A 27,791-nucleotide genomic window follows, 5' to 3' on the forward strand; every position below is an offset into this window, starting at 1 on the left:
CAAACAACCCAGCCTGCTCTGATTGGTCAGCGTTTCCGGGTCTTTAATATCTGCGCTATCTGAATCTCTGCACAGTCATTGCAGTCGGGGAATGACTGTAACAGCACTGTAGCGGCACTTTCTACCAAAGGCTGGGCAATATATTGATATATTATTTTGGATAAAGTAATATCCTAATATCGCCTAGCCCTATTTCTATCTATATACGCTTTATTTGTATCTTGTATAAAATATCTATCTATCTATCTATCTATCTATCTATCTATCTATCTATCTATCTATCTATCTATCTATCTATCTATACACACTACGTTCAAAAGTTTGGGGTCACATTGAAATGTCCTTATTTGAAGGAAAAGCACGTACTTTTCAATGAAGATAACTTTAAACTAGTCTTAACTTTGAAGAAATCCACTCTCTACATTGCTAATGTGGTAAATTGTTCTAGCTGCACATGTTGGTTGTGGTGGGCAATATCTCCAAGGTGGATAGAGGCCCATTCCAGCAACTATCACTCCAGTGTTCCAATGGTACAAGGTGTTTGCTCATTGGCTAGAAGTAATTGTGATTAGAAAACCCTCGTGCAATCATGTTCACACATCTGGAAACAGTTTAGGTCGTTACAGAAGCTACAAAACTGACCTTCCTTTGAGCAGATTGAGTTTCGGAGCATCACATTTGTGGGGTCAATTAAACGCCAAAATGGCCAGAAAAAGAGAACTTTCATCTGAAACTCAACAGTCCTTCTGTCTTAGAAATGAAGGCTATTCCATGCGAGACATTGCTAAGAAATTGAAGATTTCACACACGGTTGTGTACTACTCCCTTCAGAGGACAGCACAAACAGGCTCTAACCAGAGTAGAAGAAGAAGTGGGAGGCAAGAAGATAAGTACATTAGAGTCTCTAGTTTGAGAACCAGACGCCTCACAGGTCCCCAACTGGCATCTCATAAATAGTACCCGCAAAACACCAGGGTCAACATCTCCAGTGTAAGAGGCGGCTGGGATTCTGGTTCAGGGCAGAGTGGCAAAGAAAAAGCCATTTCTGAGACTGGCCAATAAAAGAAAAAGATTAAGATGGTTGAAAAGAACACAGAATTGGACAGAGGAAGACTGGAAAAAAGTGTTGGGACGGATGAATCCAAGTTTGAGGTGTTTGGATCCCAAAGAGAAAGTTTGTGAGACGCAGACAGAACAATGAAAAGATGCTGGAAGAATGGCTGACGCCATCTGTTAAGCATGGTGGAGGTAATATGATGGTCTGGGGTTGCTTTGGTGTGGTAAGGTGGGAGATTTGTACAGGGTAAAGGGATCTGAATAAGAGGCTATCACTCCATTTTGCAACGCCATGCCATACCCAGTGGACAGCGCTTGTTGGGAGCCAATTTCATCCTACAACAGGACAATGACCTAAACACACCTCCAAATGTGCAAGAACATTAGAGCAGAAGCAGGCAGCTGGTATTCTATCGGTAATGGAGTGGCCCGGCAGTCACCAGACTGAACCCCATGGAGCTGTTGTGGGAGCAGCTTGACCGTATGGTACGCAAGAAGTGCCCACCAACCAATCCAATTTGTGGAGCTACTTCTGGAAGCGTGGGGTGACATTTTCCAGATTACCTCAACAAATTAACAGCTAGAATGCCAAAGGTCTGCAATGCTGTAATTGCTGCAAATGGAGGATTCTTTGACGAAAGCAAAGTTTGATGTAAAAAAATCATATTTCAAATACAAATCATATTTCTAACCTTGTCAATGTCTTGACTCTCATTCATTCATGTCACAACGTATGGTGGTGAATAAGTGGGACTTTTCAGGAAAACACAAAATTGTTTGGGTGACCCCAAACTTTGACGGTAGTGTGTGTGTGTGTGTGTGTATATATATATATATATATATATATATATATATATATATACACACACACACACACTATGTATATATATACATAGTGTAACGGCTCATTCAGAGACACTGTTTCTGAATACGGGCTGCGTGCATTTGTCTGTGGTTGGAGTGTTTTATACTTCGCCGTATTTCTACATCACCTTGACCTGCTATGTAATCGAAGATTTTACAGTATGGGGCCGCTAAGGACTCAGTAACAGCTCAGAGTGACGGGATGAATAATTTTGCAGTTGTTTGCATTATCATTACCAGTGGGAGCACTGAGACGTCACATGAAGCAAAGGACTGCGATTCCAACTCACCATCCACTGGTGCTCGTCTCCGGCTCTGGAGGCAGACGCCCCCTCTGATCCCTCTGTGGTCTCGTCCACTGAACTCAGAGACAGGCGGGCCGGAGAGGGCGGCACCCAGCCGTGAACTGGGAGAGAGGCTGGGGTGGGGGGGATGGATGGATGAAAAGTGAAAGAGACAGAGTGGAAACAATGAGAGTTTGACAGGGGAAACTAAATACAAGCAGATTAATGGGGACACAAATCCCAGTCTAACAAGTCCATGAATTACAGCTCAGCCTCTTTCACTCAGCTGCTCTCAGAGCTCAGCCTGTCGGAGTGCTCGTCACTCCACTCGACCCCTGGCATGTCTTATCATCGAACTTCAGTGGAGGGATTCAGACCATGCTGCTGCATCTGTAACTTAGATCCCAGTCAGAGGTGTGCTCAGCCGCTGGGCTACAAAGGGGAGCGCAGGAAAGGCTCAGTTATGGCGGAAGGGGGTTAAAAGTAGACCACACACAGCTGGAACTGGGTGCCTCTTCGACCCCTGCAAATGGAAGGTGTCAATTTGGCTCTAATAGAAAGTAAACAGACAGCGAGGAAGGCCGGGACAGGCCGGTAAACATCAGCAGTACAAATAATGTGGATCAGCTGCCAGTGACAGCGGGGGCTTAAGACTGGAGAGCCCCATGTTGGCAGATCCAAGTCACTACATAATACAATCCATTATTCTTATTAGTGCTGCACAATATTTTGTTTTTTATCGTCATCATGATATCAACTGGCGCAGTAAATACACATGTTCAATTTAATCAATAAAAGAATGTTGGAAATTATTTTCTTATAATTGTTTTAAATTTAACAAGCAATGTGTTTTATTTTAGCAGAATACTGAAAGCAGCAGAAATGCAGAAGAGAGCATGTTTGCATATTGGTTTATTTATCGCAAGCAATATCGTTAGTGCTGTATTCATCAGCGTTATATTTCCTCTCACTGTGCAGCTCTAATTCTTATTGTCTAAGGCTTGTGGCATGCAGCGGCGGCGTGGATCGGCTTTCAGCCATTTAGAGACCGAGAATGGATTCAGGTCAAGTTTTTTCAAACAATTACCTCTGGATATGGACCGCCAGGCTGCTAATGCACAAATACGGATAACATCCTCCCTGTGGCTTACGTGCAGCACACAATTCAAAGCCATTAGCTTCTCCCATCCTTCACTCAGACTTTATCAGCACATTTTATATTTGATTAGAATCCATCACAACAGCTTGGTGAGGCAGATGTAATACAGGGCAACTCCGTGTCAGCAAGGGCTGTCAGGACTTCAGCACCACGAGCTGACACGTTATTCAGCTCTTATTTCAGTGAGATAACAGTAATTTAATGAGGTTAGTGCTGGAGGTATAACGGAGGGTAGATTGGAGGCAGTGGGAACAGGATGTCACCACAAAAAGTGAATCATTTTATTGCCTTTTTGTTTGGAATTAAAGCTTTAAAAACATTTGACTTCCAATTAAATATATATTCTATAGTTACAAGGGATGTGGATACAACAGAAGTAGTTGTTGGGGTTTATCACGACCTTCTAGATGCACGGCTGCTCTCCTTTCAGACCTGAAGGCAGAGGAGCTGGGAACTTTAAAAAGGGTGTTAGGCTGATGCATGGATGATCGAAATGCACTCAGATAAACGGTTTGTTGGCTTGGGTTTAATGTCAGTTTATGGCTAATTTATATGTAAAATCTAAATCCCCACAGATTGTGCTGTAGTAGAACTGGCAGTGTGTCTCCTTGTGCAGGAGGAGAATGAAAACAGCAGCAAGTGGGAATCATCTGCCACAGAGGGCCAAGAGGCTGCAGGTTTTCACTGCTAGCAAACTCTACAGCAGATGATCCGTTCTTTCAGCCAAAAAGAGAATCTAACCAATCAAAAGGGGCTGCAGTAGGTAGTTGGGATGAAAAGGGATAGTTTGGATTTTTAGAAGTGGGGTTGTATGAGCTACTTCTCTATAGTCAGTGTGTCAGCTACAGCAGGTGGAGGTCAGCTCGCCCCCAGTTTGGAGAAGCAGGAGTACTGACCCAAAGCTAAGCAATGTCCCGCTGTGGACGGGGGCTGCAGCGAGACGGATTTCAGACAAAATATCTATACATTAGTGTATGCTATATTTAGAATATTTTCACCTTGTTGTTAGACAGCCCCTTCCCTTTGGCATTACATTTTCCCATATTGCCACACATAAGCTGTAACTGTGCAATGCACTGCAGATCAGACCAGCAGGCCGGACTCTCCGCGGTTAATGGAAGAGACCTCAAATACAAAACGAGAGATTATTACAATAGCAACGAATAAATCCCATTCACTCTGGACACAAGAGGATATTATGAGCCAGAGCACACAGGAAGAAGAACTTCTGCAGGGGAAGACGTAACGTGTGTGGGAATACAAAAATTCTGGGATTGTGTGATTGGTTAAATGTAGTGCCAAAGGAAAAGGGCGGTAAAGATATTCTAAATTTAGCGTACACTTAAACTGATCAATGGGTTTTTTTTACAATTACTTTTTATTTTTTTGGCATCACGGCCAAACAGCCACACACCACAGCCACCACACACAGCCACACACACAGCCACACACACGCCACAAACACAGCCACACACACAGCCACACACAAGCCACACCACAGCCACACACACAGCCCACACACCAACCACACACACACACACACATCACAACACACACACACACAAACCCCACACACAACACACACACTTTATGTACAGTACGGCAGTCACAGTGAGAAATAGCAGCGTAGATAACCCTCAAATTAAGCTGAAAGTCTGCGTATAAGCTCAACGTTGTTTCATTTCAAACCACAGCATTACATTTTTAGCTTTGGTGCCTGCCTCCTGTTCTCCAAACTGGGGGCGTGCGACCGCCATCTATGTAGATGACACACTAATTATTACATGACGTTCCACTTCCGGGATTGCTCGGTGCGCCAAAAGTCTCGCGGATGTCCGCTTTACAGCGGATGTCCGTCCCTTCCTCTTCCTTGTGTTGGCGTCTAACCGCGGCTGATTTCTTAGGACTATGGTACCTGGCCCTCAGATCTCTGCAGGGTAAATCCAGACAGCTAGCTAGACTATCTGTCCAATTGAGGAATGATGGTTAACTGGTCCTCAGGTCTTGCAGGGTAAATCCAGACAGTAGCTAGACTATCTGTCCAATCTGAGGACTATGGTTACCTGGTCCTCAGACTCTGCAGGGTAAATCCAGGACAGCTAGCTAGACTATCTGTCCAATCTGAGTTTTCTTGTGACGAACTAAAACTACTTCGAACGTACACGTCTCCACCAGAACAAGTCTCTTCGAGACTATTAGCAGAGGCACGGGCTCTGTCCAGAGCTTAGTCCCCGCCCAAGATGATTGTGTTTGTTTAAGAAATGCGAATAGATCAGAGCACGTTGTTCTCATCCCAGAATGCTGTGTAATCACCAGACTCATCCGCAGGGCTCTGGGAGGAAGTTCTGGCAAAGCCAGACTACTAATACCCGGACTATAGAGAAGTACTTCAACAAGCACGGCTTAACAAAGATCCAAACTAACCCTTTAACTAACTCAGACTCCTGAATACTAACAAGCCGGGTTTAGAATACCGTAAAAGAATCAGAAGTGAAGATGTACAGTAGGAAGTACCGTAGGAGAGCACGGGTTGTACTTGCTATACATTGCTCTGCTTAAGAACACACACACACACCACACACACACACACACACCCACACACAAACCACACAACACACACCAACAACACACCACCCACACACACACACACACACACACACACACACACACACACACACACACACACACCACACACACACACACACAACACACACACACCACACACCACACACACACACACACACACACACACACACACACACACACACACACACACACACACCTGATGTTTTCAGTGAATAGTGCCTCATGTGTTATACAACATAAGTGTGTGTGTGTGGGTGTTATCTGGCCTGACATCTTAGTGTATGTATGTGATGGTGTTAATCTTACCCACCTGTTCTTGTTTTTATGTTGCCGTCTTTTAGCATTAGCCTAATCATCTTGTATTGTATAGGGCAAAATGTATTATTGTATGTAATATTGATACATACAGAACGATTGCTTAATCGTTTTATCTCATTTTAGGGTGACCTCCTCCCACCAGGCCTCCAGGGTAATTCTGGCAGATTTTACTTTTATGTATTAATAAACGTAACAACAGTATAAACCAAGCATAGTCAGTCAGTCAGTCAGTCAGTCAGTCAGTCAGTCAGTCACACACACACACCTACCTACCTCTGTGGTTAGGAGGTGGCCCGGCGCCACTCAGCGTCCTGGACCGAGGCCTCTCCCCCCTCAGCCTGACCCCCCCGCCCAGCTGGGCCGACTCAGAGAGCGAAGGAAGCATCTCGGCACGAAGCAAAGCCAGGTCGTGCTCTGAGAAGGAACGATCCCTTTTCAGAGGGGTGGGGGAGCTCTCTGCCCTCCTCAGCTCCCCGCTGTCTGGGGACTCCTCCTCCTGCAAAGAGGGGGGGGGGAGCAGAGGGCATGTGGCAAATACAGTAAACGAAAAGCAGGGGGCAACATTAGGAGGGGTTAGATGTGAAGGAACATGAAGACAAGTTAAAGTGAAGAACAGAAGGCAACACAGGATAAACATGTGCTGCAGATGGAGAACTGTAGTATTGTAGTAGAGTACCGTTTTACTGTTACATTTACAATACTACGTTTGGTTGGAGTTCTGGGCCAAAAGTGATCTCCGACCGAGTATTTTTATCTCCAGTAGAAGAAGAACTAATCTCCATCTAAACTAACACACACAAACCGAATTTCTCATCAACATCCTGGTATACTGGACATAAACAGGAGGCAGTTACCATGGTAACCTCATATCTCATCAACACCCTGGTATACTGGACATAAACATGAGGTAGTTACCATGGTAACCTCATATCTCATCAACACCCTGGTGTACTGGACATAAACAGAAGGCAGCATGGAGGCACCATGGAGGCGTGAATGTAGCAAAAGATATTAGTTTTTAAACCAAAACGTAGCCGGTTTTGAATGAATCTAACAAACTGAACCAGAATTAACCTTTCATAGAGCAGCTGCAGAGCAGATCTCAAAGATCTACACAATGCCTTTTGCTTAGTACGCTGGATTGTAACATCATTTTTTGTTCCTTTACAAGAAGATTCCACAGGGCGCCTTTAAGACTTATTTTATGAAACAATATCCTGAAAACAAGCCTGGTTTAACTGGTAATCTCCAAACTGGAATTAAACTGTTGTTATTTTGGGTAAGGGTTCCTAAAAAGTTTGATCAAGGGGGCGACACAATATGTTGACTGAGTCATGGAGATTTCATAGATTGACCATAAAAATAGCAGTTTTCTAACTTCATAAAGTCAAGGTCTGCTTGGACCTTGACTTGCCTCAGCAGCCTCAAATCCAGAATCAGCTTGGCAAATACCGAAATACAAAGCACTTCTAAAAAGAAAAAAAGTCAGTATTACTCTAGCACTGTAAATAGTCAAGGATCACGTTACACCCTAAGATCATTTTAATGTCTAAATAAAATGGGACATTAAAAGAGGGGCATCGAAAATCCAATATTTAGCAGCTGCTCCTTCAAGAAATATTTGCAGAATTTAAACTCCAGTGTGCTTTAAAATGGTTGATTTGATTTCATTTCATTTATTAAGCCCTTAGAATCCAGCCCCCTTTCTCTAGAGGGGTGGGGGTGGGGGACAGGGGGTGTTTAGGGGCTGATAGCAGGTCAACAGCAGATTCCTCATAGAAGTGGTCCTCAGCATTTAAAGCTGAGAACCTGGGGGTTACTTTGACATGTAGCCCAGCACGGTGTCAAGTCATACATCAGAAAAAATATTAGTAAATTAGTCAATTCATTAACAGTGATGTAACGATTTTAAGTTCACGATACAATTTCCTCACAAACAGAATGAAATGACTGAAAAATATTCATTTATATAAACTTTGTGTCCTCTTATCAAAAGTGCAACTGAAACAGTATCTTAAATGAAATAAATTAATAATAAAGATTAAAGAAAGGCTTCTTTATTGCTAAGGCCAAATAGTTAAATTTAAAATGAGTTATTTAAAATGTTGTCTAACGTTTCCTGCATGCTGGATGTTAGCTAGCAGCACGCCCTAGGCTGTTATGAAATTGCATCGCGAATAATCGCGATATATCCCTATTAATTCTTGAAAAGAAGTTGTAAATGAGTATAAGGGCTCAGGACATTATGATATGAGTTTCTGTGATGAGGTCATGCCCACTGATGTCTCATAAGTTGCTGCTGCAGGTTTCGGTTGATACCATTTGTCACACAGATTTGGTCCAGGGTTTAACTTGTTTTGATCATTTGCAAATTGATAAAAAAAAGGTAAAAGATCCTCTCCAAAATACCACATTAAGACACCAAGAGTTTGAGGAACACCATAGAAAAAGCTATGCTGTGATTTGGTTCCAAAACATGTTGACATTTGGAGATTTCTGGAGATCGGCGATTGGATAGGGAGCCCTTCTGTTCTGGAAACTGCTGAGACAGCCCCTTACGGTCAGTAAAGCCAAGGAGAGCCCCTGAAGTCCTCGGCCTCTAGTTTGTGGTTGGAAAGTGTCATGAGGATGGAAGATTACCCCGGAGGTTAAAACAGGTCATCTAATAGTGAGATCATGTTTCAAAAAATGGTCTCACTAAATTGAAATGGCTACATTACGGGCTTACATCATCAAACACAAGACTAAGTGTTCCAGTCATACCCCATTTATGGAATTCCAAGACCCTAGTTTGCAGAAATATTTTAATACACCATTTTAGAACAGGCGGAAATAACTTTATACTGCATAAGACAAACTGCATGGCTATTGCTCAAACTGCAAGGGATTAGCATAAAATGTGTCTGTAAAGCAGAGACTTGTGGGTACCCATAGAACCCCTTTTCATTCAGATATCTTGAGGGACCCTTTTGAAAATGGTTATGCAAGTTTTTCCCTCTAAAAGATGATTTCCCATGTTGTTGAGTGGATCACCATGAAGAGAAGTGGATCATCTCAATCAGTGTTTCCCTTCCCCCCCTCTGTGTTATCCTGTGACTCTCAACCCACTTCCGCTTTGAAACAAAGTCTGTGCCGCTGTGAAAAACACCAGCGATCCTTCTAAGTGACGCCAGCTCTAGCTGTGTTTGAAACCGTTCCCCATCACAGAAACAGTGCACTAAATAGTGGGTTCACCATTTTGTAGTGGGGTCTTAATTCTCTGTGGTTAATTACACTCACTATATAGTCCACTAGAAAATAACCCCAATGCACGGCTAATTTGAGTGTACATACGATGTAGCCTACATTTTATTCTCGTAGCCCAAAATGCAACACAGCCGCGTTTTCCTGGAGAAGAATAGAGTGGGCTTTGGTTTCTAAACAGTGAAAATGTAACATGTGACATACAGTATATAAAACCATAAACTCTCCTCCTGACGTATTAGAAGTCTTTCTGTTTCCGTTGGCTAACACGATCACACAGAAATAACCGGCACAGCTACGGACACAACCATGGGTTTTTTAGCGTTTGAAATCTGGTTTGGTCTTTCCCAGTATAGTTCACGATATAGGTAATAGCAAATGACCAAATGAGTAAATGCCCCCCCCCAAAAAAAGAACAAGCTGCTGCCTGGCCTCACCTCGGATATGTTCATCTCCTCCATCTCGGCCAGAGTCGGAGCCTTGAGCAGGATGCGAGGGCGGGACGGCGGTCGAGCCCCGGGCTCGGACACGGACAGGTCGATGCACGAAGTAGATTTCCCTTTACAAGGACAAGTCTGAGCCAGGCAGGGCAGAGAGCCAAATGCTGAGGGAGGAGGAACCAAAAAACACTGTCAGGGACAAATAAATCAGAGCCGGTGAGATCAGAGGGCAGTCATTCTGAGATGTACCCTGTGTAGCATTTCAGCATCAATAACTCTTTACCACACTCATTTTAAGACATTAGCATAATTAACGTAAAGCAACAATGTTGGAAGAGCTATGCTGCAGTCCCCATAAAGCTTTTCCACGGCATTTAATGAGTCAATGAGTCGTATTTGGAGCTAAATTTGCTGTATTGCTTCATAGCACAAAGCAGAAAGTACAAAACAGACTTTAATGCTGCACTAATTCATATTTTTTAGATTGACAATGAGTTCATAGACTATGTGCAGTGTTTTGCTTAGCTTTGTATAAGACTTAGATGTGCTTATTTGACAAAGGGTTTCAGGCGTCCTTCCTCAAGAAAAGCCAACGTTTTTCAATGAAAAAAATAAGAAGCAATTTCCCCATTCATTTTGTGTCTCTTTGTAGTCGTGTTGTGTCTCTCTGTGGTAGTTTTGCATCTCTTTTTCACATTATTTTGGACCGTTATTATTCTAATATCTGTGTCTAAAACGTTGGAAAAGCTAGAGCAGATAATAAATAAATAACACTCAAAAATCTTAAAGACAGAGCTGATGACTGTAGTTGGGACTGAGTCTTTTAGTTTAATTTGGCTTAGTTGCTGCCCAGAAACGGCTCGGGGGCTGTCCCTAACCCATATAACGGCAGGGACACCCCTGTATGTGTTAGATTAAAGGGGCTGCTCAACTCTCCTTGGTTTTACAGCCCATTAGGTCTCGGTTTTGGTTCAGCCTCATCTGCCCAGCACCAAAAAGCACACAAAGTACTTGAGCATTTAGTGGCTAAAGAGCCGGATATCCCTCTTAAGAGCTGATGAAGAGCAAAACAAAAAGAGAGCAAATCTTGGAATGAATTTTTCAAATGACAAATGAAAAAGTATTTGAATTTTGTGGTAAAATGTGGTTTCAGTGTTGAGCCACACTGGGACTGTGGCTGCACTCATGGCGTTTTCCATTACATGGTAGCTGCTTGGCTCGTCTCTGGTACCTGCTAACAGGGAATTAATTATTTTTTTTATTTTTATTTTTTAATTATTAAGTACTTCTGTGTCTGTCTGGCGGAAACAAAACGCGGTCTGCTTTTGGTCCTGCAAAGCACCACAGGTCATTGGAAACATTTTCTCTCATCCAAATCCCATAAAATGTCTTTAATGATACAATATGTGTTACATTTTGCATTAAAATGTCTAAAACCGAATAAACCTATGCTTTTGTTATGTATTTATTTACATTATCCCAAAGGTTTCCAACAACGTTCAAACTCAAAGAAATTTGTAATTTTCATCAATGACACAGAGCGTGTCTTTGGTTCCCTGGCAAGGGCGTCATGTAACCTTTGACCCCTGGAGTTGCACTAACTTTCTTCAAAACCCTGGACACGCCAGATAGACATGTTTTTAGTATTAACAACGCTGGGCTACCCCATGATTACATTTGGAAAGTAGAGGGGAGGATGATTTTGACCATGCACAACAAAACAAAACATGAATTAAATGAAATGAAATCCCTCTTCAAATAGCACCATGGATACAGAGCCAATCGTCCAGCCATGCCAAAACACTTATGCACTTTAATAGTGGTGTCAACATAAAACACAACGCTTTCATGCCGGAGAGCGGAGTTCGCTAAGAGGCCAAAACAAAATGCTTTCACTCTGGAAACGGTCGTTTACTCCTCGGGAGTGTCTGCCGCTCGGATTTTATCGTTCTATGGCACTATAGATTGTTCATGTAACAGTGCTTTATTTTGTTTATATACTTCTATTTTAAGTAAATAATTAATATATGTTCCAGGGCTATTGGTGAAGTAGATGACCACTGGGGGGGGGGTACACATTGAGCAGAGGCAGGAATATGTAGACGAGAAAGGGGGAAAATCCCCCCCATCCCCCACACAAGCACCACAAACAGGTGAATGACCGTGCCCTTACGTCTGGAGCGGGGCAGGACCACGGGCCGGAGCTTTCTCTCCTGCTTGATCTCGGCAAGGACCCGGTCATGGAGGCTCTGCTGCTGCGGCGGAGGAGGGGGGAGGCAGCGCTCTGAAACCTAATGAGGAGAAACAATTAGAACATATCTATACTCCTGAGAAACCTAAAAGACATGACTAAGATTCTCTTGGTGCTGCCATGTTTCAAAGATATGATGTAACCACCCATTCAAAATGCAAAAAGCTTTTGAAACAGCATTTAGACATTAAAACACAGAATAACATGTAGTACTGGTAATATTGATGCCAAAAACTCAGTAATACAGTTTGAGCATAATTCACTACACTGTAATCAAACAGCACCAGGAGAAGACCACAGCTGACTGACAGACGTACTAAACTAGAATCACCAGCTTGCAGTTGTATCTATCCAGACTCAAATAATATATGTTGGGAAGACTTTGAAGCAGTCCTCACAACAACAACAACATCATCATCATCAGGTAAAAGGTATTAAGTGTATCTTTTTTGGAAAAAAAACATGCTTTACACACATCGTCAACTCTGCAGCACAGAAGATCTAAAAAAAAGTGTTTGCAGAACATTATGATGTCACAGTAAAGTTGACCTTTTGAATGTAACATGTCATCATGACATCTTTTTATCCTATTAGAAATTTGTGTGAAATGTCATTATTAGGCTGAGAATTCTTGAGTTATGGCCAAAACACGTCTTTAACCACCAATATCAAACCACTTCATCTTTGAGTCCGATAGCATGCTTGTGCCAGATTTAAAAAATAAAAAAAGGAACATTGTCCAGGAGGTTCTGAGATATGGCGTTCACAATAATGGGACAGACAGACGGACAACCTGAAAAAATAATGCCTTCGGCCACGATTGTTGCTTGGGCAGAGGCATTATAAAATGGCTGATAACTCCAATAAAAGACATGTAAAGTCTTTATACAGTTACATCAAAAAACAAGTTATTTTAAGTTTACAACTTAATGTAAAACACATCCCTGGGTGTGTATTATTAATATCAGTATGTATCAAGGCTAGGGGGATAGTTTTACTGGTATCAGTTATTAAAACAGGCGTATTAGGGGTGGATACATACATATACCAGGAAGCCTCTAATGTTAGCAATGCGTTAGTCAAAACTGGATATATACACAGTAAATGTAAGCTAGTGTTAGTACAAATGTGTATTGTGTACAAGCGTGCAACTTAGTGATGTATAAATGTCAGCTTTTATCACTGATATATGAATTATGATAGGGACGAATAGTTACATTAATATTACTATGTTACACAGGAGTTCAGATAACTGTCACATTAACTTTGTTAAGCTACATTTACAGACAAATACTATCCACTTTATCTATACAAGTCTTTCTACCTGCTTGGTTATTGCATTCAGCATTCTGTGATTCTTTGTGATGCCCACTCAGGGTTTTTCAGGGTATACTGTAAACGGCAAGAAAAACTGCACACATGTATCCTTCTTCACACTGGGGTAGTGAACTTCAATTAAAGGCAAAACCCACTCACTGGTTTAAGTGGAGGTCTTGATCTGATGAAATCCAGTATCAGTTCATGGGCATTTCTCTTTACACTCGTGGGAATGTCACTGTCCACCTGAGTAAAACAAGAAACACCACACCCACTGTAGTGTCTGTAAATCATACAGTGACGCAACAATGCAACAAGCTGTCAACACACTGGCATATCACCTGATAAATGTGATATAGCAAACATGTTAGCATATGTACCCATTAACACATTTCGCAGCAATTAACTCTCCTTTTAGCTCTGTTTTGGTGTCCACCAACTCTTAAGGGTCCCATACCATGCTCATTTTCAGGTTCATACTACTGTACACATTGTAGTAGACGGCGTTTCTGAATACGGGCTGTGTGCATTTCACTGTGGATTGAGCATTTTGGTACTTCGGTACTACAGTTTTTATACAGCACCTTGACATGCTTTACGTTATACAATATGGGAGCTTAAAAAAAATGAAAATCTCTCTTTAGCTGCTAAATGCTAAGCAGACTTGCTAACTTCCTCTGCCATTTGGTGTTGAGCAGGTACAGTCCGTAAGAGCTTTCTCACAGAAACAGTTGATAAGAGCAAAGAGACTGAACCAAAAGGATTAGCTTAAAGCCATAAAACCAAAACAAAGAGCTGTAAGAAGTGCTCCGTAGAGCTGAGGGTATCCGCAGAGTTGGGTGATGATTTTCCTTGTGACTGCTGCGAGAACAGAAGGCTGGGAGAAGCCTTCATTAATATTTGTGTTCTGAGGCTGAATTATGTATCTCCCTGTGAAGAAGTCCTCAAGGTGACTGCATGTTCCTCCTGTAATAAAGCCTACATGGTATATGGTGCAGCGGACTGCCTGAAAACAGAGGAGGGTGGCTTCAAGGTCTTTAAATGACAGACAGGCGTCACAGTCTCACTCCTGTCTGCCCTCAATGTCCTCGTGCTGAACAGAGTCAAGTGATGATGAAAACATTTCTCCAGAGTTAAAGGGTAAATCCGGTATTTTTCAGCCGGGACCCTATTTTCTAATGCAAAGTTGTCCGTTTCTGCCACTGACAGACTCAGATAAATAATACTAAGTGTCTGACAACATTTTGGGATGGATCCCTACAAAGATAGACCTTTTAGTTAAAGAGTAAGATCCTTTTAGTTAAACATGAAACAGCCCCGAAATCACCATCACCAAACCCACCAGACTCCATAGAAATAGTCACTACTTTAATCATCGTAAAACACACTTCATTCACAGTAGACAAAGTAAATAAAACTACCAAAAGCCGTCTTGGTTCATCTTTCCACTGTTCCAACAATCACCACTCTGGTCTGGTTGAAATAAACTCTTAATTCACCCATTTACATGTGGAGATATGCTGCTCTATACACGCTAAAAGTAGTGATTATTTACATGGAGTCTGGTGGAGATATGCTGCTCTATACACACTAAAAGTAGTGATTATTTACATGGAGTCTGGTGGAGATATGCTGCTCTATACACACTAAAAGTAGTGATTATTTACATGGAGTCTGGTGGAGATATGCTGGCTTTAAGATCAGTGATGCTCTGATTTACCCCCTCACTGACATTGCAACAGCTTTAAGCATTTACAGTCAACTGACACTACAATGATATGCAGAGCAGACACTTTCATCATCTCTGTCGCTTAGTCTACAACTGAAATTGTTTACAGTTCACCTGACATTCCATCTGTTCTCATCTCTTACTCTTCAACTGACATTTCATCTGAGTCTATGGCATAGACTATTTAACTGCTTTCATGTTCCCATCATACTTATTGCTCAGCTTGATTAGTTTAAACGAGGGATGTCCCAATCAGCTTTGTTGAGGCCTGATCTTAATTCTTAAATATTGAGTCCTGATCCGATACTTGTATTTGCTCAGATAATAGAGCTGCACGCCTTTTTTGTTTACAAAAATAACTAAGTAACAAAGTAACACAAACGTGTCTTGAGCTTAATACATTTACATTAGTGCAGCAAGAGAGACTTTTCTCTCAGCACCAGAATAGTCCTTTTATAGGGTCATAACAACAGTTTTAGGTTCCCTACGAAAACTAAACAACAGACGGCTCTTGTGATTAATAGTCAATCTCAGATGTTTTTTTCATGTTTACACGGGTAACTAAGGCTATGTTCACACTTGACTTCTGTCAACACCCACCTGGTCTGGATCTGTGAATGGCTGCGTCTATGACTGACAGCTAAAGTCTCGAGGACCCGCGAGATCTCATAGAATAGAACCACAAAACCACCACCCGATAGTTTCCATCCAGAGGAGTAGAGAGGAAACAACTCGGAGCTGTCTTCAAGGTGCAGTGCAGGGAGATATGATCCGCCGTGAGCACAATCTTTTTTATTTTGAAAATTAAACCGGATGTTTTATTTGTTTTTGTGCTTGACTTTCTGTCCCGCACTATCTGCCCTGTGCTGAGTTGATGCGGAGCTCTCCGGCATCCGCAGCCGTTCCACATCCTGTGGAATTTGGAGATTATGGTTCCAAAAAGTAGCCAAGCGCGTCCTGTTGTTGCTATAACAACAGCTACAGCATCCTAGAGCACTATGTGGAGCAGTGCTTATGTTAGATAAAACAAAGGGGTGGAGCGAGCTAGAAAGAACACAGAGAGAGAGAGAGAGAGAGAGAGAGAGAGCAGTGCTGCCAACGATACATAAAACAAAGCGAGTTCCCTGTAGAGAAGCACCCAGTCATACTGTATAGCTCGCTGAGCTTGTTGTTATGAAAAAGACGCTCTGAGCTGCAGAAAAGAAGTCGGCGGCGGTGTTTAAAAAAGCACTCACGACTTTTTTTAAAGCACGGTTAACTTCAGAATTAAAATGTAAAACAGACGCTGGTGGCTGGCACCAAGTGGGAACATAGCATAAGAAAGACAGACCTTTTAAATGGTTGCCAAGGGCCTCCAAGCTGTAACAGACACTGGTGAGTGGCCGCACGCCATGTTGGTTTGAAAGTGGCGGCATCGAGGCCGTCTGGGGGGGCGTCTGATTAAAGGCGGCGGTCACTACAAGCTGATGTACATGATCGGAATAAAGTAATCTGGGGGAATGCTGATCCCTGACCACTTAAAAAAAAAGAAAAAAGAAAAACCACAATCAGCTCCATCTTTAGGTGAAACCAAGCGCTGCCTCTCACCATGACTTTGCGTAGCTGGAACTTGCGAGTTCGTATGTCCTGCATCAGCATCTCAAAGGGAGTGAGGCTGAACTCGGTGGGCAGCAGGTTGAACGGCTGCTCCTGCACCTTCTTCAGCTTCACTCCCTGACGGAGCTCCTTCATCAGCTGCACCCACAGACGGGCCTGGGGTGGAAACAACACACACACACACACACACACACACACACACACACACACACACAGACACACACACACACACAGACACACAGACACACACACGTCAACACTGCCTTCTTCAGTCCAACACACTGCTGTATTGTCCTCCCTGTTACACTGTGTCCCCCGCCTGTTCCGTCTCACCCAGTCTGTGTGTTTCAGAGCGTCCAGCTCAGATGTAGGCCTGTTTTCCGGTGCTTCCTCTTTTGTGATCTTCTTCAGCATCTGTGCAACAAAACAGACACATTTATTTATTTTTATTTTATTAATTGCAAGCTACAGTGACAACAGTAACATTTCAAACACTGCCACATGTGCAAAATGCAAGATCTAAAGGGGTTGTACTCAAACTATTTTACCTTTATTTTTACAAAGTCATTAAGAACAGGTTTTTATTTACAATGGAGGCCTGACAAGTGGCAAAAGGGAAAGGGAGGGCTGGAAAATTAATACATTAGAAAAACACAGTTTAGGAATCAAATTTGCATTTGCAAAACTCTGCTTAATTTAATGTGGACAGGACAACCTAACGTACCTCCTTAGCATCTCTGATCTTGCTGAGGAAGGTCTGCAGCTCCAGAGTCTCTACGAACAGAGCCCTGCAGACTGCCTGGTAGTGCTCTGGAGCCAGGCTCGGGTTGGCCAGCCGGGACGCACACAGCGCCACCACCTGGCGGAACGTACACACGGGCCTGACCACTCCCTCCTGCTTCTCCTCCTCCTCCTCTTCCTCTTCTTGGCCGCTGTAGCCCTCGTCTGTAGCGCCGTTCCTGCCGGTGCAGACTTCCTCCCCCCCCTGGTCCCCACCGGCCATGCGCTCAATCAGACGCTCCAACTGGGGGCCGAGCTCCCGCTCCTCGCTGTCGTCCAGCCCCCAGTCCAGAGCTCTGTAGATGGCCACACCCAGCGACTGGACCAGCTGGAGGGATCGACCAAGGCACAGTAAATATCACAGAAACACCACGGAGGGAACGGTTTGCCGAGGTCATTTGATTGGTGCACAGCAGAATGGCTCTCTGCCTCGTTACGTGTCCGTTACTGTGAACCCTTACCTCCGCGGCCTGCCCAAAGGGAGCTTATACAGAAGTTAATACGTTACCATGGAAACGGTACACATAAAAATGGCTGCCGCTACTCCCTACTGATTGCCACTGTTCATCATACCAACTATCTATAATTATAATAAATCTAAAGCACTAAATGCCTGTTTTGGGGCAATTGTTGGGTCTTTGTAAATAATAGAGTGGGGTCTAGACCTACTCTATCTGTAATGTATTTTGAGAAAACTCGTTATGATTTGATACTATATACCATATTGGATCTTAAAAATGAAAAATAAATGCATTTTACTATCACATTTAAAAGAGTGACGTGTTCTGTTTCTCTTCTTTCTTTCTCACCTGGCGCTCTGCAGCAGGTGGAGGAGGGGGTCCATCAGTGTCATCTGAGGAGACAAACAAACAATAAGGACCTGAGAGACACACCATTTTACACAAAAGGACAATGCTGGGGGATTTTTTTAACTTTTTAATCAATTTAAAATATTAACATGACAGTTTCTGAAACCTGATATCTGTGCCACTTACAGGCAAATTGTATAGCAACATAAAAAATAAAAAAGTCTGCCTTTTTTCAATTTTTTACTCATTAAATCAAATGTGTTATCCATATTATATATATATCCACTATTATAAGAGATGATAACATGAACCGCTGCAAAACCAGTCAGACAGGTCCAAATCACGCCCTGCTGGGTCACTTAGTGTAACCAATGATCCCTCTGCCCACTTTCCCACAGTTCCAGGTCAGCACACACAGAGGAGAGACCTGAAACACCAGTAACCCAGTCAGCCTTATGGATGGGGGGGGGGGGATGATCCGGTTTCCTCCATGGAGCTGCAGTACTTTTCTAACTGGAGTAATTGCAAACATCAGTTTTTACAAGAAAAGAATAATTTTATTTGCAGGGCTGTTTTTTCTTCCAAATACATCTCAACAGCTTTAACTCTGCCTGATTCTTTCTTTCCCTACACATTGCCGCTTCGCTTTTTATTGGGATTTTCATCTTTGCGATTCTAGAAGTATTGAGTCTCATGTTTTTCACGTCTTTATCAAAAACAAAAGTTGAATAATGCACTTCTAGATACACTTTATAAGAATACACTTCTTTACCTAGAGATATACACATCACACGTCAGTCAGTCAGACTATTATTAATATTTGTAAAGAAGACCATAACATGTACAGTCCCTGACAAAAAGTCTTGTCGCTTGTGTACAAATTGACCTGAAATATATTTCTAATCAAGATTTATTTACAAGAAATGGCTCATTTTAATCCCAACAGCTTTTGTAAATGTTTCAGTGCAAAAAGAAACTGTCAAAAAGTATTCAATATTCCAGCTTGGTAAAGCCCATTGAGTCAATGTTTGCAAAGACATAAGTGTGTTCTTGTCATATGAGCTTCACCTGGGATAATAAGGATCAATCAGGTCTCAGGTGTGTATAAAAACAACCCCAGTACATGGACCTTCACATCAACTGCAACTAGACCTCTGCAGACATGCCTAAGATTCACCCTGAGACTAAAGTTTGGATTATTAAGAAGCTGAAGACCAGATCCACTGCTGATGTGGCAGACACCTTCAATGGTCTCAGCGTCAAGGACAGAGGATAAAAAACATTTGAAGACACCGGAGTGTTTTTGACAAGCCCAGGTCAGGCAGACCCGCAAGACAACTGCTCGAGAGGACCGTTTGTGGCTCGAAACCAAGGCCAACCCATTTTCCACTGCAGCAGAGCTCACCAGACCTGGTCCCCTGAAGTCCCTGTGTCAACCAGAAACGGTTGTCGGTTCTGTCTTGAAATGGCCTCCATGGTCGAATCAGTGCCAGAAGCCGTACTAAACAAAAGACAATTGAAAAACTGTGAGGCATTTGCCAAGGCCCACAGCTTGCTAAAGGATGGAGCTGGAGAAGTGGAAGAAAGTGGATTTTTCAGATGAATCTTCTGTTGAATTACACCACAGGAGACCTACTGGAGCCCGCATGGATCCAAGATTCACACAGAAAACAGTGAAGTTTGGTGGCGGAAAAATCATGGTGTGGGGTTACATCCAGTATGGGGGTGTGCGAGAGATCAGCAGGGTGGAAGGCAACATCAATAGTCTCAAATACCAAGAAATCTTAGCTACCTCTTATATTCCCAACCATAAAAGAGGCCAAATTCTGCAGCAGGATGGTGCTCCATCGCATACTTCCATCTCCACTTCAAAGCTCCTCAAGGCGAAGAAGATCAAGATGGTCCAGGATTGGCCGGCCCAGTCACCAGACATGAACATCATGGAGCATATGTGGGGTAGGATGAAAGAGAGAGCATGGAAGACCAAACCAAAGAGTACTGATGAACTCTGGGAGGCAGCAGGACTGCTTCTAGCCATTACTGAGGACTTCATCACACACATGGTCTGGATCCTTGCCAAACCACATGGGTCAGTCCTTCAAGCTCATGGAAGTCATACAAGATATTAATTTGGACTCACAGCACCACTATTTAATTTGCTGACATATTTATGTAGTAAATTTGTTCAATTTCTGTTAGGGACAAAACTTTGTCTTGCCAAAATTGACCTTTCTGTCTTGTAAATATAAATCTTGTTTTCGTAGAAACTAATTTATTTCAGTGCATTGAACATCATTTGGAGGGTTTTAGCTTTTCATAGAGCTATTTCTTACACCAATTATAATTAAAAGTCAGGTTAATAGCAGGTGTTTCTACAAAATAGATAAGCGACATAATTTTGTCAGGGACTGTATTTTCAGCATTTTCTGCTTCGCTCTGTTGATGTAGTCGGCGGTATTGTATAAACAGAAAATATTAAGGTGAATTATTGGTTTTGGATATGGTGATATCTTGATGTGACAAGTGTTTCCCTTCCTGGTTTAACAGGCTACATTACAGTGAAGTGATGGACTTTCAGGCGGTCCCAGCTGTTCTATTATTGGCCTTTACCGTCATTATATCCACATTACTGATGATTAGTTATCGAAAATCTCATTGTACAAATGAGTTTGTGAAAGCACCAAAAGTCAACCTTACAATATTGTGGAAATATCTGGTTAAAAATAGTGTGATATACATTTTTTTCATAATGCCCAGCTCTAGCTATCCCCTCTGTGAGTGGGGGGGTCTGTGTGGTTGTACTGTAGGAGCCAGGTGACCTTTAAGGCAAGTTAATCAAGGTAAATTGAATTATCGCTGGATGTTCAAATGATTGTGCAGCCCTAGCTCATTGGGACATCTGTAGCCTCTTAACTCTCTGTAAGAACACTGGTGTTGTTTCTACCCCCCCCCCATTGGTCTATCTGCCCAGCACCAAACAGAGACAGCCAAAGCTAGCGACTAGCTGGTGAACATAGTGGAGCATTGAGCAGCTGAATAAGGATATTGGTCTAGGGCGGAACAATTAATCTGATCTGCAATTTTTAAATTGCAGGAGGTGTAATATTTGTTAAAGGCGTCATAGGTGTCTACATACCATTTTAAATAAATATTGACATGCTCCAGATGTCCTGGCCTACACATCATATCTTAGAGACTTAAGAAAACAGAAATCCCACCATAACCATTATGTTTTTCAATTTAAATTGAAACACTTGGCACCAATGTCCCCCCCCCGATTTGGGTTGGTTTGGGTCTCTGTGGTCATTTGGCAGTTCTTTGTAGTCGCTGTGTGTCCCTTTGTGGAAGTTTTGCATCCCTTTTTCACATCATTTTGGATGATTATTATCAGCATAAGTGTGTCTAAAACACAGTCCTTAGTCTTTCAGTTGGATTCACTCGGCCTAGGGGCGGTCCGACAAGGCTCGCTGCCATGTCCCTGTTGGGATAGTTACGTGAAAACGGAAAATCAAAAACTCATACCGTGTTTACTTCTCCTCTTCTGGCAGAGGCTAACACATGCTATCAAAGCTTTATGTCCACAGCTAAATTAGGCACATTTTTCACAGGACTGCATGGCCTTAACATTATTAAACACATTGAATATAATAACATGCAGAGTACGCTCACATCTAGCTAACATCTAGTCTTATCAAGAAAATAAAGATGCTCAGCAACAACTAAATGTGGAGTCAATATCCACGACGTTCCACTTCTGAGGTTGCTCTTGTTCTGCTGGGAATCGGATGTCATCTTAGGATGTCTGTCCCCGTCCTCTGTCTCTGTGTTGGCGTTCTAAACTCTGGTGTATTTCTGCAGACTATGGTTACCTGGTCCTCAGGTCTCTGCAGGGTAAATCCAGACAGCTAGCTAGACTATCTGTCCAATCTGAGGACAATGGTTACCTGGTCCTCAGATCTCTGCAGGGTAAATCCAGACAGCTAGCTAGACTATCTGTCCAATCTGAGGACCATGGTTACCTGGTCCTCAGATCTCTAAAACTACTTCTGAATGTACACATGTTCCACCAAAACAACTTCCTTCCTGAGACTATTAAGCAGCGGCACCGTGGCTCCGTCCGGCCCCCAGCTAGCAACGCTGAAGTAACTTGTAGTTCTTCTGGACACCAGTGACATGACTGGAGGAAGGAAGTAGATCAGCTGAGCCCCAGGGACACAGAGAACACTGGAAAGAACGGAAAGCCCTTTTCACACCATACTCCTCTTTGAGAGAAGATTGGAAATTGCTGAAAAACTTATCTCAGACCTACAGGGTCCCGGTTCCTGCACTAACCTTATCTCAGACCTGTCAGCGAGGATGCTGTGTTTTTCTCTGTGACTCCGGCTGATACACCAGGTGTGTGTCTATATTAAAATGCTGTGTAGTGCAGCTTCAGTCCCGGCTCATATTTGGTTTCACATTCACTTCCTCCTCCTTTGCATGAAGGTTTAGATTTCCAGGAAATAGAAAATCATTTGAGACTGAGCAGGCTCAGAGTTTTCTGTTGACAACTAAAACTTCTGAACGTCCACATGTTCCACCAGAACTAGTTCCTTCCTGAGACTATTTAGCAGCGGCACCAGGGCTCCGTCTGGAGCTTAGCCCGTGATTGGTTTCAAGAAATGCCGATAAACCAGAGCAGGTTTTCCTCCCATCCCAGAATGCTGTGTGGTCTAGACAGACCCTCCTCCGCAGCGCTGTGGAGGAAGCTCCCTAAATTTGCATGAGTGGTACAAATGTTAATTAATGTGGCCAATTAAAAATTTTCTGAATTAATAATGAAGCTTGGACCTCAGATTATTGGTCCTATAGCCCAGCTGTCTATAACTGGATGAATTTGGCCATTTAAAGAATTTAAAAGGTCCTCCAGCAGACTGAGAGCATTAATAATGTAGACAGACTCACTATAATAAAGCCGCTTCATTCCGGTGTAGGGACGTGCACCACTGCTTTGATATGGATTGTGATCTGGACCTATGGACCCACACAGGCTCCAAGGACACACAGCTGTGTTAATGAGAGCGGGCCATTAACGATCATAACAGCGGGATTGCAGTTCCAGGATCTTTCCTGGTTCCAGTGTCCCACCGCGTCCATCAGGGGGATCCAATGGGTCCCCAGCAAAATGAGAAACACTTTAAAGTCAACACAAGTCTTGTTCAATATAATACAAAAAGGTATTTATTATTCAAATCTCACCCCTATTACCACCTCACCACGTAGACCGCAGTGCTGTAGTACCCGAGACGTTTTTCTTTTGTCTCAGACTTGTCCAAATATTCTAGTTGGTCTCGACAGAGTCCAGTTTTTTACTTGAGTAACTTTGTCCTTTAAAACCAAACCATTGTTTGCTCAGAGAACGGGTACTGGTTTTATTTCAGAGTCCATCTGCAGTGGCCATTGACGTTGAAAGCATGGGATATCCCGGGCTGCATCATCAGTCATTTTCATTTTAGCCACCAGCACGACGGCCAGCATTTTTAGCTAAATTTACTGTCTGTCCCATCACATAAATTATGAACAGGATGAAATTACCTGTACAGGTAAGTTCACCCAAATAATCCATTTGTGGATGATACATCAATTCCGAGCCGTCTCCAAAAGGACATAAACCCTTCTGGAGAAGGCTTATTTTTTCTTCTTGTTTTCCCAAGTGGTCTGGGCCCCCCCCCCCATGCATGATTGCCCTGGTCTATGTTGTGTGTAGTGTGTCTATATGTCTAAAAAGGAGTCATTTTGTCTTGTTTACTTGTCTTCATGTTGTCAAAATGTCTTGTGATGTAATTGCTGCTGCCACCTTATTTCTCCACGGGGACAATAAACTAAAGTTCTGTGTACCACGATGAGATAGACGCCTTTATCAACCATCATTTCACCCACCATCTTATCTTAGATGTCATAAAAACACAGGAGATGGTCCTTGACCCGAGGCAAGTGATTGACCATGAGCCAGTCGTCAAATCACCCAGGTAGATAACATTAGAAATACTTCGGTGTCCATATAGACAATCTTCTCTGCTAGAAAACACACATGGACCACCTGTGTAATAGACTGCAGCAGAGATTCTACTTTCTAAGGCGACTGAGACTGTTGGAGCAAGCAGCCAGAGCATGCTCACGTTCTACTGGGCGATTCTGGAGAGCATCGTCAGATATGGAGTCACAGCATGGATGGGCAACTTCACAGTGCAGCTGAGACGCACGCTGGTCCGCACACACAAGACGGCTATGAGGATAACAGGGAGGAAAGAGTAGTCCATACAGAGCCTGTACGAGGAAGGGTTAGAAAACAAGCCGAAAGAATCCCTGCAGACTCTCTAGTCTACATGTCTCTTTCCAGAACTTCTGTCATCAGGGAGAAGGCTCCGTGTGTCGGGACGGAACCCAGACAGACTTAAGTCACCGTTCATCCCAACGTAGGAAGACACAGCAGAGCAGGGATGCAATAAATGCTCCAGCACTTTTATTATTAGTTACTACTTAGAATGTTGGGTTGCCCGTGCTGTCATGCGTGTCCTTCTTGTGCCCTAGGACGCTTCGCTGATTTTATGTTGATCTCATGTTTATGTTGATCTTAGAACGGTTGTTAGACTCGACTAAGGTGGTCTTGACTACAGCACTGGTACACGGTATACGATGCCACTATTAAAATGAATACTACTAGTTTATATAGGATATGGGTCTGTGGGAGTCATTTTATAGTTGTAAGTATATCCATATAGAATGTCTGAGTACTCTAAAGTTAAACAAAGCATGGATTTTACAATGATCTAACAACTAACTAAACTAAGATAGATGGCCTCCTTGCTGAGAAACCTTTCCCGTTAAATTCCTTAAAAAAAAGGTGCTACACTAAGAGAAACAAGGTGTAACGACTTGTTACATAAGAGCCAGGGCCATCCTGTTTACTAGTAAGATTTGATAACTCACATTCCTGCTTTTCTTAACATGTCTTACTAATGATTTTAATATTTAACTGGCCTTCTCTGACCTCTTGGCAGGGACAAAGCAGAAGGATTTTCAAATATTCAGACTGGATGGTGCTTTAGAGCAAAAAGGTACAGCACAGCAGAACTTGAACAAAACACCGGTTTCTGGAAATAATGGCTGCATTTTACTATGGGAATAAGAGGTGAGAAAGTTGAGACTTTATTCAATCAAGTGCTATGTGGTTGATTGGGTTTATTATAAAGTGGTTCTCAAAAAGTCTTGAAGCAGGTATGTGAGTTTCCCATTCAGACTAGAAGATTTACAGTCCAAATAAAACCTTTTAAATTAAGTTTGGCATGAAGATGTCTCCGTGTTTGTCTGTCTTCTGGAACAGGTTTCTTGGGCCCATGCAGCCTGCAGTGAGGACAGAAATATACACTAGGATATTATGCACCTGCATAAGAAGGCAGCGGGGGAACTAACTAGAATTTGCGTAAAATCCTTTGGGCTTCCATCCTCCCTTTGAAGTCTCCAAAAAGGAGGAAATGCTAGGTGTACTCTATGAATAATTAATTATTTACCGGCATAATACGAGTCATCCTTGTTGGCATGGGGAGTGCGACTATTAGAAACAAAGCATTGTGTCCGTTTGTGTAAGGTCAGCTGAATGTGCCAACCAATCATCAAGTAAAGAAGTAGAAGGTTTATTCTGCAAAAATATGAAGTGTTGTTTGGGACGGGATAGCACCGTTGCGTCCGTTTGAACACGGTATGTTGCTATGTACCAAACTCCGTTTGCAGTTCTGATAATTTCATGTGGCATTGTTTCTACTCCAGGTTCCTGCTGGATAAAACATGATTCAATACCTCGTATGAAGCACTGGTAGATGTTGGTTAATTCGGCGCTGATATCAGCCAAGCAGTATGGCTAGTCTAGTGAAATTAATCATTAGCAGGCTCTTGGGTCGCACAGTTCAGTAAGTCCACCTGCTACTGCGGAGTGCTTTGGCTAACAGTACTGGACCAAGACAGCGGGAACAGGGGGACCAGTTAAAAAAGTCCACATTCTAAAAACTTTACGCCGAATTTAAAAGTGGCTCCTAATATTTAAAACACCACGTAGTGTCAAACGTTAGGCGCTACTTTACTCTGCACAGCGTGGACACATGGTTAGAATTTACTTTTTTATAGTTGAGTTTCGTGTCGGAGCTCAGCTAAGGTTATTAATCGGAGGGAGGTCGGTGGCATCAACGGACAGTGGTCCTACCGTTGTGTCGGGGCTCCTGCTGCAATGACACGGTTCCGTCCCTGCGCAGGAGTATGGAGGACGGGTCTTTCACCCGAAAGACTCTCCCGGCCGGCGGGCGGGGCACCCTCAACCCGCTGCAGCACTGGTAGCACACCGCCCATGCCTGCTCCTCGTTGATGGGCTGCTCGTACGACTTCAGCACCTCTTCCAGAGACAGTTCCCGGGGCGACTCTACCCGATCCGTGGGGGCGGTTACCCTTGACTCCCCGTCCTCGGCGCTTCTGTTGGTGGATCTGGCCATGGCAGCGATAGCGTGGAGTCCATTCTTCACTTCTTAGGCACCGGGGCCATTTATGCTAACCCCTGACTAACTACTATTCGGCCCGGTTAAGTCTCCTGTCGCCTTCTAGACGTCTACTGCTCTTGAACTACCGCAGCTGCACCTCGTTACCACAACAGTGTCAAGGTAGCCGTAGTGAACGCATCACTTCCGGTCCAAGTTTAAACAAATAAATAAAACCAACGTTAATCAACGTGCCACTTTTTGAGCAACAATACATGGACGGACAGACAGACAGACAGACAGACAGACAGACAGACAGACAGACAGACAGACAGACAGATAGATAGATAGATAGATAGATAGATAGATAGATAGATAGATAGATAGATAGATAGATAGATAACCTTTACAATAAAAGGTGTAAAATCAACATTCTTATACGAAACATTAAAAAAACAGAAATATGAAAAGAGCATGTCATTAATCTTATCTGGGGTTAATACATTTAATCAGGGCCCTTTATAAAAAAACAAAACAAATACCCGACTTCTAATTAGACAAAGCTTTGGTGGTAGGGGGTGCAGATGAATGAACAACTGTGTCATCAGTGTAATAATGAATAATGAGCTGTCGTCCACCAATTAAAATGGTGGTGGCCCATGCAGTCAAAACAATAAATATTATATGTTTTGGGGGAAATATATACACATTTTCAAACCTGAAATAATTAAATAATTAAATAATAATAATTTATACTGTGCCTTGCTCAAAAGCACCTGGCAGGGCCCAGGAGGTGAAGTGGCAGCTCTCCAGCTACCAACACACATGTTTTCCATATCACACTATTTAAAATGTGTT

General features: G+C 42.9%; 1 protein-coding gene across 1 annotated transcript in view; it reads right to left on the minus strand.

The window, feature by feature from the left end:
• Positions 1-27,139, minus strand: part of LOC116693482 (protein spire homolog 2-like) — a 46,187-nt gene extending 19,048 nt beyond the window's left edge. The window contains 10 exon segments of the mRNA XM_032522486.1: positions 2,211-2,338; positions 6,541-6,763; positions 9,948-10,114; positions 12,124-12,241; positions 13,678-13,764; positions 16,835-16,999; positions 17,177-17,257; positions 17,568-17,951; positions 18,433-18,476; positions 26,669-27,139. Of these exon segments, the coding sequence (XP_032378377.1) occupies positions 2,211-2,338; positions 6,541-6,763; positions 9,948-10,114; positions 12,124-12,241; positions 13,678-13,764; positions 16,835-16,999; positions 17,177-17,257; positions 17,568-17,951; positions 18,433-18,476; positions 26,669-26,951 (1,680 nt within the window). The 5' untranslated portion in view covers positions 26,952-27,139.
• Between the last annotated feature and the right edge of the window lie 652 nt (positions 27,140-27,791).

This window comes from Etheostoma spectabile, chromosome 8, assembly GCF_008692095.1.
Source record: "Etheostoma spectabile isolate EspeVRDwgs_2016 chromosome 8, UIUC_Espe_1.0, whole genome shotgun sequence".
Taxonomy (NCBI): domain Eukaryota; kingdom Metazoa; phylum Chordata; class Actinopteri; order Perciformes; family Percidae; genus Etheostoma; species Etheostoma spectabile.